This window comes from Alnus glutinosa, chromosome 6 (assembly GCF_958979055.1).
Source record: "Alnus glutinosa chromosome 6, dhAlnGlut1.1, whole genome shotgun sequence".
NCBI classification, from domain to species: Eukaryota; Viridiplantae; Streptophyta; class Magnoliopsida; order Fagales; family Betulaceae; genus Alnus; species Alnus glutinosa.
Window position 1 is genome coordinate 21,046,877 of NC_084891.1, and position 11,486 is coordinate 21,058,362.

General features: G+C 35.6%; 1 protein-coding gene across 1 annotated transcript; it reads right to left on the reverse strand.

Annotated features, from left to right (window-relative positions):
- Positions 1-1,337: 1,337 nt before the first annotated feature.
- Positions 1,338-4,592, reverse strand: LOC133871120 (CBL-interacting serine/threonine-protein kinase 21). The gene is made up of 15 exons (XM_062308496.1): positions 4,140-4,592; positions 3,979-4,041; positions 3,817-3,888; positions 3,621-3,728; positions 3,429-3,500; positions 3,287-3,340; positions 3,045-3,170; positions 2,867-2,956; positions 2,654-2,779; positions 2,476-2,583; positions 2,264-2,383; positions 2,113-2,178; positions 1,967-2,041; positions 1,774-1,886; positions 1,338-1,685 (listed from the first exon to the last, which is right to left on the reverse strand). The coding sequence occupies exons 1-15, from the start codon at positions 4,302-4,304 to the stop codon at positions 1,628-1,630; spliced, it is 1,416 nt and encodes a 471-aa protein (XP_062164480.1). The 5' UTR covers positions 4,305-4,592; the 3' UTR covers positions 1,338-1,627.
- Positions 4,593-11,486: the final 6,894 nt, after the last annotated feature.

Genomic DNA, 11,486 nt, shown 5'->3' on the forward strand with positions numbered 1-11,486 from the left:
ATTGTATCCTTGAGGGTGAGTCGTTACAATTTTATTGCGAATTGTGTTGGAATTTTGTAAAAAAGGTGATGGTAAATGCATAACTTGTATTTTGTAAAGAAATAATATTTTAACGGTATAGGGAAAGATAAGGGAAGGTATTATGAAGTGTATTTGGATAGGGAAACAAAAAGTAATTTTATTCCCTAAATTTACGAAAAATCGAAGGGAAACTGCTGCTAGTGCTCTTAGCAGCAACTTCCCTTAAATTTTCTTTAAATTTAGAGAATCAAGCTACTTTTTATTTCCTATTCAAATAAACTCAACAGTAGCTCTCCTTATCTTTTTTCAATATCATTTAAATATTATTTCAAGTAAATGTTAGTAGAAACATAAAGCCATTTAAATATTCTTTCAAATAAATGTTAGAAGAAAGAGAACGCCTTTTTTTTTAATAAAATAATAGTAAGGAAAGCAAAAGTAATTTTAAGAGTATGTTGCTAGTGTGCTAACCCATGTCCATGAAGCGGTTGGAATGGATGCAGGAATTAAAGGGGTCTTGGGAGGAGCATGCAAAAGGTGTTCCCCCTGATTTGTCTTGCTGAGAGATTGTCGGTAGATTGTAACTAATGTATGTAAAAAATGTTTTATAATTGTTTCTGAATTTTTAAGTGAGCTTCTTATCTTGTTATGCTCTTTTTTTTTTTTCTTTTTTTCTTTTTTTTCTTTTTTCCATCTTTTTATGCTTATTAGTTACATGAGATTTTACTACTTTGATGCAAACTTCATTGCTAAGCACTGTGTTGTTACTCATGCTTTTAAGTTATTTAACGATTCTTTTTAAAAATAAATAAATAAACAAAATTAAAGGGGTATGTTATGCAGTGCTCGATCTCACACCTGGATTAACCCATTCTATTTACTGAGGTGACTCGTTAAATCTAACTAGCATTTTTCAAATAATGTAACAGATCAAAATCCTAGTTGGAAATCATATGATATGAGTTTGTGAGGATTTGCTGAGGTGTCTCATTATGTTAGTCAAATGGAATAGTGGTTATGTTGATGAGACTTATTTTAATTGTTGTCCTTGGAGACTTTTAGTTCACTTTGAATTTTAGAGTTAGTTGAAATTTGTCTTCTGGAGTTCTTGTTAATACATTTTGATTGGTTTTTTTTTTTTTATGTTATGAGACAGTAGTATGGATACTGAGATTATGTGGACATTGGAATATGTGTTGCTGAATTTTAGTTGCTCTAGTTGTGTTGTATTATTTCAGAGAATGTTATAGAGACAGCCATGACCGTTGGGAATTTGATGCATGACACTAGGCACCTCAAAACTTGATTCTCTGTGATTTAAGATACAATGAAAACTGACATTTCACATTTCGCATTGTAGTATACATCTTTGAATAAGATAAGAAAGGGAACAAACAGCTAACAATTTGGAAGAAGCAAACAGCTCTGTGAAAACTCATAGTTTTAGCTTTCAACTTGATAACTCAAGCCTTAACCATTTGCAGTATCTCCTTTGAAACCTGTACATTCGTAGGCGTTTGTTGTATATGAAGTGCTTTACGTCTTTATTTTAGAATCCAAAAGGAAGCTGGGTTGAAGAATGTTGGAGCCAGAGACAAGCTAACCATTAACAGGATGAATAGCCGCGGGGATCTTTCCTGTCTTTGTGATTTGTGTCTTCAGAGCTGTATACAATAATTTAAAATTACTAGTGAGACAGCAGAAACAATCTTATGCTATATTGACAATTGCAAACTAGGTTTCATTTTATACCATCCACTATCTTGGATTGTTTTGCTATTAACCCTGACTTCCTCTGCCTTTTCCATTTGTGATGAAACCCCTGCTTGTTCTTCTGTCAGCAGACTTGATAAACTTTTGCAGAACTGATAATTAACACGGGATTATCTCAGTATGTACACTCTAATCCAGAAACATAACTAGCTTACGAATATATTCATCATACCTCTTCGTACACATGTAGCTCCCCTACAGAATTTGATATTTTTACTACACAATTAGTGGGAGCAACCTCAATCACCTGCAATTTGCCACAGTGGTGAGAGACCTTGATGTTTTATCATGCATGGAGAGTATATGACAGTTAATTACCTCTGCTGAGATGTCAATGCATGATCTAGAACATCTAGTCATCTTCTGTTTTGGATGCATCTTTATCTGATATGGTACAGATTTGTGATTAATTGTGCCAGAAAAGAGTTGGGGAGGGTTGAAGGGTAAGAGTAGCATAAGCAGATTATACCTTATAATTTTTCATTCTTTCTACCGACAGACTCACATCTGTCGCCGCTGCTTCGATTTTCTTTATGGTTTCGTTAATTGTATGCTTGGATCCAAACATTGTTTTCTGCTTATTTTCATCCTAAAATAAAAAACAAAAAGGATTGCTTTGATTACGAAATGAACCAAGATTGATTTTACCATAATGACTCATATTCAGATTTTTATACTTGCCTGCTCTTCGAAGAGACCTGATAAATCGAGATCATGTGACATGGCTATCAACTGAAAAGCATTTATGAAACTTGGCGATTTGGGAATCTTTGCCTCTGTGGCAATCTCCTGTTGAGAAATTCCGATAGTTAGGTCAATTTATTACACTCTCTATCTTGCTAATGAATCGAGCTTTTACCTCAGTCGAATCGAAAGCGGCGTTAACATCATCCATGTGGATTTTCTCTTTGCATTCATATCCACAAGAAGGCACATAATCCTTTTGAAACCATTCATCTTCGACGATATCCGGTATGGTCACACGCTGCGGTCGTGTTATAGAAAGAAAAATTATAAAGTTGTTCATTAGAATCTGAAAATTGACAAAATTAGAAATGCTCAAGGGCTGTACCCTTTGAGGGTTGGGATCAAGTATCCTGGAGAGCAGTTTCTTTTGGCCTTCAGTAAACCATTCTGGAAAAGTGTATTCTGCTCTGGATATCTTTGTGCAAATATAGTCATCAGGATTCAGGAATATGGTATTGTTTGTATTAGAAACTAAAATTATATATATTGACATTCGAAGCTACCTTCTTATATAAGTTCATCAGATTACTGTCATCAAATGGTAGATGACCGGCAAGCACTTCAAACAGGATTACGCCACAAGACCAAACATCGGCAGCCGCTCCATCGTAACCCTTATTCACAAGCAGCTGCGCTTGAATAAATGAAGCATTAGTTGTGGCACAAAAGGTCAACTCTTACCGGCCTAAACTTTTGAAATAAGTGGTAATTTGACATCGCACCCCGAGTCACATCTACTACTCACCTCAGGTGCTACATAGCTCGGAGAGCCGCAAGCTGTGGTTAGCGTGTCGCCAGGCTGTTAAGTTTATCAGAATTTCAGCCATGTATATAAAATGAAAAATAAAAGATGATGAGCATAACAAGATCTTAAAGGTTGCTGCTACCTTCCGCAATGCACTTAGCCCAAAATCTGATACTTTCAGATTTCCCTTTTGATCCAGAAGCAAGTTCTCTGGCTGTACATGGGATGCCAATGTCCTAATTAGGGTTTCATGAACTCCATTGTATAACAGAGAATTATTCATCCAAAAACAGAGAATTGGCCAACAGGGAAATGTTAGATTGTATTCACTGACCTTTAGATCTCTGTGATATACTCCTTTGTTATGGCAATAGTCCACCGCATCAATCAATTGCTGGAAAAGCTTTCTTGCCTCCCACTCCTCTAACTTCTTGACATAAGACTAGGAGAAAGAACCATGGAATATTAAAATTTTCTCAACACCATGTCTATATTCTCAGAAAAGCAGACGATTCATATATAATTCTCACCATCTTGTCTGTGAGTTGTCCCCCCGATACATATTCCATTACAATGTAAATTTTGGTCTTTGTGCCGAGAACCTACGGTTGGGATTTAGACAAAGAAACAGGCATAAGAAAGACATAATTTTCATGTGTAAAAGGAAAGAATTCAGAAACTCTAAAACACACCTCATGTATTCGGACGATGTTCGGGTGATGAAGAAGCTTCATTGTTCTTATTTCGCTTTGTACCTGAAATTGAAAGAAGACAGCTTTACCTTAGATGAAGGTAGGTGGAAGAGGAAGAAGAAGAAGAAGAAGAAAAAACAGAGAAAGAGATGGAAATTTGCCTGAGACTTAAGATTGGCTTCCAAGACCATGTGCTTATCAATGATCTTGACCGCGACATGCTTGCAACTGGTGCCGTCGACGGCAAGCTTAACCTTGGCGAAAGTACCTTCTCCGATTGTCCGGCCAAGCTTGTACTTCCCTATGCTATGGGGAGCAAATCCCATTTTCGGATACGAAAAAAACAGTGAAAATATCCAATTAATATTCTCCTTCTTCCCCAACAAACTGTTCTTCTACACTCGTTGCAACTGATTCTTGCATCCCTTCTGGTCTATGAATATATTATTGTCGAAATCGGATGAGATTTGATTTGCTTGGGGAGGTAGCTCGTGCTCCTTCGTGGCAGCTGTCATACTCTTGGTTCTCATGTCTTCGAAGATGTGTGATTTATGAGAGGCTTGGAAGTTGGAAGTGTTCGCTTTTGATAGTCTTCCTTGGCATGGAAGGGAAGATGACCAGATGGCCATTTGGTGAGGCTAGGAAACTTGCTTTGAATGGAAGGTAGCCGTTGATATCAAGATTTGTCAGCAGGGCAGTCACATGGTAAATTTTTTATCTATAACTAGGGAAAATAGGCCACTTGGTTAATGCCAGGTAACAAAAGTCTTTTTTGTTTGTTTATTTATTTATTTATTTTAACGCAATCTAATCCTGATCTCAATTTGTTTCCAAAACCGTCCATTTATGGCTTAAACTAGGATTGACAATTTTTTACACGATTCATGAATTCGATACGTATTCAATACGAAATTAACAAGTTAAAGTGGAAGGGTCTAACCCATTTAATTAAATATGTTGGATTAACAACTCCCCCCCTCATTTCTTCCTAGTAGTCACGGGTTCAAACTCGTTTGCGGTAATAGTTCGCGAACCAGATGCTACTTTACCAACTTGCACTTTGGTGGGGGTGTGGTGACGGACTCACATTCCAAGGCAGTAGTTATGTCTCAAACCGAACATTTCACAGTGGGTGGGAACCCCAATGGTCATGCCCAAGGAGGGTAATTACATTGGTCACCTCTTTCCGCATTTTCAATTAGAAAAAAAAAAAAAAAAAAAAAAAAAAAGGTTGGATTAGAGTTAACTATATATATATATATATATATATATATATAGTAGCATTTATATTCATGTCTCGATACGACTCGAATCTAACATTTAAGGTTGGCAAATTTTCATACGATCTGAGAACCCAGCACGAAATTATTGAGTTAGGATTTGAGGGGTTTGACCGGCCTGTTTAATTAAATAAGTTGGATTATGATTGACGTGTATAGTCTTCTTAACCCAAGCGTTGACAATTGACACGATTAAAATCTAACACGCAAATACAAATCGTCACTTCTAATCTACACTCGCCTATGTGGAAGTTGGCCTTTGACTTTGATATCAATGGTCTCAACGGGGCGAATTGGTCACTACAAAAGTTTGGACAACAGCCCATCGCAGATCACCAAGCGAGATGTAACAAAATTTCGACAGGTGAATTAAAGATATTTTGTAAGATAATAATTTGATTTCATATATATATATATATATATATTTTAACACCGCCCATATATACTGTACGTGTTCTAAAGTCGGCGACTCCGGTTTGGATAGGGTCCTAGGGAGCTCAAACACCGACCATATATGGAGTTGATGGTCAAATTCGTCAATCGTCACTGCATATGGATTTAATAAATTTGGCTACATTTTCTGGCCATTTGAAAAAGACTGAATGCTTTTAATATTCATAATTATGAGTCTTTTCTACTCTGTATTAAGCCTCGAGATAAACATTATTTGTTGGAGAAACAAATAAGGTGAAGACACGTGGCTGCTGCATCAGATTTATTATTCATATGTTTGTTTATTTTGTTTTTTCCTCTTTTATTGGGGTAGCTGGCATGAGAGACATAGCTAAGATTGACAGATTGTGCTCGCTCAGAAAAATACAAAAACAAAAAAACAAAAAAAAAAAAAACAAAAAGAAAAGAAAAAGAGGAGAGAGTATGATTGAGTTCTATAAGTCAACGTAGTTATATATCACGTTTTACATGTGCCTTTCACTTTGAATCATTATCAATGGTAAAACCGTAAAAGAGACCGAATTTCGTGATAAGCACAATGGTTTTTATTTTTTTATTATTTTTTTTTAGATAAATAAGTACAATGGTTTTGAAGAGGGGGCTTGGGAAGGAGTGTCCACGTAAGCGCACATGTATTAAAGGACTTATCTGACTCTTGTATTTTTATATATATATTAATTACCCCCTTTTTTATTTTGTGGTAGTTAAAAATAGAATTTGATTCATATACAATACAATCAAAACAATTACACAACTCTTCACAATTCACATGAGGGTGGGCCCCAGTATGTGGAGTCCACCCTCATGTGAGGGGCTATTGTGTTGGTGTTGTAAATTTAACATTTTCCGTAAAAAATTCATACAACAATCATAATAAAAATAAATAAATAAATAGAGAAGGGAGCTACAAAAACACTAGAGCAGCCATACAAGAAATCTCAATTTAGTCCTTTAAAAAAAAAAAAAAAAAAAAAAAGAAATCTCAATTTAGAAGCCATATTATAAATTTGAAGATAGTGATGCATATGAGGAAAAATACAACTCTTTGCTCCGGAATTAAATGCAAGATTAATTTATTTTGTCTTGTGTGAAATAGTGAATCTTTTTTATTTTATTTTATTTTATTTCTAAATACATTACATTACAAAGGAAAAGGATTACAATGAAACGAAAAATTGGGTGTGTGTTCCACGACAACATCCAAACAAAAAAGACAATGCCTAATCTGAAAACAGAAACTAGGAAATGGGTCCATAAATGATCGAATATGGACCATAGACAACTCGGTACTTTATAACTTGGGCAAAAGCCAAGAAAAAAATAGTTAATCATTTCAAAACTGAAAAATAATTGCTTTGAAAAAATCTAAAAAAGAATAATAAATGTGGAAATAAGAGAGAGAAAATATCAAACACAAAGAATTACGGGTGGTTCAGTGTTAGACACCGACGTCCACCACTAGGAATTAGTCTTAAAGGTTACATTGTGCTCATTGACTTGATTTCTCTACAATACAAATGTCCATATTTATAAGATTTAGAATAAATACAAAGTATGGTAATCAAATCTTCATGATTTGATTACAATCCCAATATTTAAATACAATTAATCCGTAAATATAGAATATTACAATATCAACTAAATATGGAATATACGAAAAATATAATATATTTTCCGTATATTCTAACGGTCTTAAACAGATTGTATGTGATGTTATAACTGGGATTCTCTTTAAAAGTAAGTTTAATGCCACTAAAGGAAATGTTATCGATCATTTGCAGGATTTGGGGTTAGACGGGATTTTAGTTTGATTTTATTGTGTTTTTCTCATTGTCCTACTCTTGTTGAATTCTTTAAGTGAGTTGTTATCTTCTGCTTTAGCTTTGTTAAGGTATCTTTGTAATTAGATACTTTTTTTTTTGGAACAAATAGCATCTGCTATTATAAAATCTGGAAATAACATCATGAGAAAGAGGGACAAGACCCCCCTAAACTCTTAAGCAAGAAGGATCTGACTTAAAAAACAGCTGCATGAGCAGAAACATCAAATCTTACCGAAATTACATTTGAGCCTCTCTTACATTAACGCTCACACTCAAAAAAAAAAAAGAGGGTCAATCTAGCATCAAGCCAACAAAAATTTCAATAAAATCTGCGCAATACAGATGCAGACTGTACAGGAGAAACAAGAGAATACACAACACAATCAAACAGTAAACACAAAAACCCAGACAGACGGCAGCAGAGGCAAGGGCGGTCACTGCCGGAGACGGCGGCGTGTGGGGGCACGCGCCATCACCGGTGCCACCCAGCCGAAGATCAGCCACCATAGACCACAACCCCACCGCGCACGGCCAGAAAAAAGAGGAGCGTGGCCGTCACGCGCACCAAAGAAACAGAGAGCTCTCTAGCGCGTGCAGTCCACGCGCCGAACTCTGACGACCGGCGAGAGCTGTGCTTCCGGCGGCAGGAGCGGACGACGACGAGGAACTCGACTGAGGGGCGCGTGTCTTGAGAAAAGCAACGAGGTTGCGTAGATCTGGCTCCAAAAAACGACGAGAAACAATTGAGAAATCTGGCCAAAACCACCGTTGAAAGACACGAACAACCGCCACTTTCCACGCTAGGCACCTTGATTTTTGCTTTACTGTCTGAAACAAAAGAAAGAAAAGAGAAAACAACACAAATATAAGCCACCATAGCCTCTAAAGGCTAGGGGAGAAACAACCACTACCAGATCTACTGGGGGGAACAAAATCTCCAAAGCATTACTGGCCTGGAGAAACCTAGCCTCCACTGAGAGAAACTCAGGGAGGAAAAACAAAAGACAATTTAGTCCTCTTGGACTAAGAGACAGAAAGAGCCAGAGGGAGGCTGGCTAGCCTCCCTCCCCCGGCAAACAAAATACTTTGAGGGGGGGGTTTCTGGAAGAGTCGACGATGGGGTCAAGCATTTTGCATGTTGAGAAACTCAAACTTCGTAATTAGATACTTTGTTGATAATGAAAGTTACCTGTCCATTAAAAAAATAAAATAAAATAAAATAAAATAAAATTAAAAAAAAAAAAAAAAAAAAAAAAAAACCCAAGAGAGTTACCTCTTCGAAATGTATTGTGCTCTAGGTTTGAGTGATTATTCTTCATCATTATTTGTACTTCATCTTTAATTACTACATTTCTTCTCAAATTGGAGAAAAATCCCCGGTGAATGTTCTATTTAAGTTGGATGTTTGCTAGTAAATTCTTCTGGCTCAGTCATTAGCTCTAGGTTATTGACAAGTTTAATTAACCTTTGTAATTATGATTTAGTTAATAAGAAATGCCTTAAGTTAAGATAGCTTGAAGGGATCAAGTAATGGAAGACGTGTATTGTGAGCACGTACAAGGACGAGATCTAGTCAAAATGTTTTTTTATTATTTCGTGAGGGAAGTATCTTAAACTTCAAGGATGGAATTTTTCTAAGGGGGATGGGGGAAGATTCTAATATAATACCCTCATATCTGTATACGTATTTCTTTCATTGACTTTTACAAGGGTTTTTTTTTTTTTTTTTTTTTTTTGAAAGGGATTTTTACAAGGGGTTGATAATCAATATTATTATTTACTTGGTATTATTCCTAAAAGATTAATATTAATATTCCTATAAGAATTTTTTGGGAAATAAGGAAACTATTTTCGAATTTTTAGGGTATAGAATGGTAAGACCCAATGGTCTTTAATTAAGACTATTAGGGATTTAAGATGATATCAAAACAACTAATTAAGTAACACAATTTGTCACTTTATTGTATGACATGGTTTTTGACAAGGACATCAACGATTTGAGTGGAGGAGATTGTAACACCATAAAAAGTTTATCCCATATTGGGCATGCAAATTGTAAAGATATAACATGGATGATAATTTCTTACTATGTGAGACTGTGCTCTTTGTTTTTTTAAATTAGCGATTTCAAAAAGTTCTGATTGTAATTTGGACTAATCATTCTGCAGTAATAGCATAAATATGAACTAACGCTTTCTTTGAATCGCACTACTCAGAATTCTCAAAGTTTTTCCAAATACAATGATCAGTCATATCACTTTATCGTTAAAAGGACTCCCTAACATAATGAAGATGGTGAAAGGATGAACAAAATCAAGTTAGAAAAGGCAAAAGGTATGGGGCTATATCAAGGATTGCCAGAAAATTTGTAGGTTGAGGTAAATAATTATTCATGTTTCATCACAAATGAATCTCTCATATGAAACAATAGATTTCAAAGTTTTAGAAAAAAAGTACGGACAAATAAACCACTGAATTATTCAATTTTAAAAATATTTGGTTGCTTGGCATTGGCTTACTCATATGTAAAGTGGAGAGTGGTCGAAGTTAAATTCAAGATCATGAAAGTGCATATTTCTTGGTTTTGACAATGGCATCAAGGGCCATAGGCTAATGGATTCTAGATCAAACCAAAATTTTGTTAATAAAGATGTTTAATTTGACGAGGAAGAGAAACTACAAAAACACAGAGATTTAGTGTCGTTTGTACAAAACGATCCTATTTAGCGTTATTTACTGTTTAAACGATACTAAATTTAAACGAAGCTAATTTAGAATTTGGGTCGTTTAAATAGTAAGTGGGGCTAAATTTTTAGCATCGTTTATTGTTCAAACGATCGACACTAAACTTAAATTTAATTAGAGTCATTTGCACCCATACGACTTTAAGTGGGGTCGTTTGAATGGTAAAACGACTCTAATCTAGAGTTCAAGTTATATGTGTTAAGTCGTTTTCCAACCGACACTATTTAAAAGACTTAAAATGAATAGTGTCGTATTTTTGCCCAAAAACAACACTATTCAAGCGACTTAAAGCATTGGTTTTTTCATTTTATTTTATTTTGTAGCGAAAGAAGATGAAAAATCAATTAGTTAAACTAGAAATGGAAACTGTTTTGTTTAAGTTCTAGTATTACTTGCCTACTTGGACTTGAGTGATGCTTTTAGTTTGTGATTGGTCTTAAGAGCTTAATTTGGCAAAGATGTCGTGAGTAAATTTGCATTTTCAAGTATGACAGAATTAACCCAAATGGAAAAATTTGTTAATATTTGGCATATATTAGACTGAGAGTACATGGGCATACCATGCACCACACCCATATATTGGTATTATATCCTATACTAATTAAATTTGGTGTGAAAAAGGTGCGTGAAAGTCCTCCACATGAAAAATTTCCTCTCATTGGTGTGAAAGCGTTAAACGCAATCATAGCACACTCGGAATTTGTTTACATGTTTATTTGACTCTCTTTTGTTTTGTTAGAATCAAATATCAAAAGTGAAATGGTTTCCGTAAAATAATTTCGACATTTTTCGATATTTGATAAGGGTAAAAATAATAGTCAACCAAAAAATGATTTTTGTTTGACCAAAAATGCTTAGTTAATTTTGGAACCTCAAACGGCAGACACAATCGACCCTCTTTTAAACGACGCAATTGACTTTCACGTTCAAGCAGTCGACCATCGCCTGAATTCGGCAATCGGTCGGTCCGGGGGACCAAATTCTGGCCATATAGTCGAAGTCTAGCCATATTAGGCCAGATTCCGACCAGTACAGCTGAAGTCCGGCCGTATAAAGCTAGATTCCGGTCGGATCTGGCAGGAGCCTGGCCAATATGGCTGGATTTCGGCCAATACAGTCGGAATCCGATCGTATTAGCTAGGCCAGATGCCGAAAAATTTGGCCAGAATCTGGCTCACCGGAATTCAGCGACGGCGACCGGACGTTG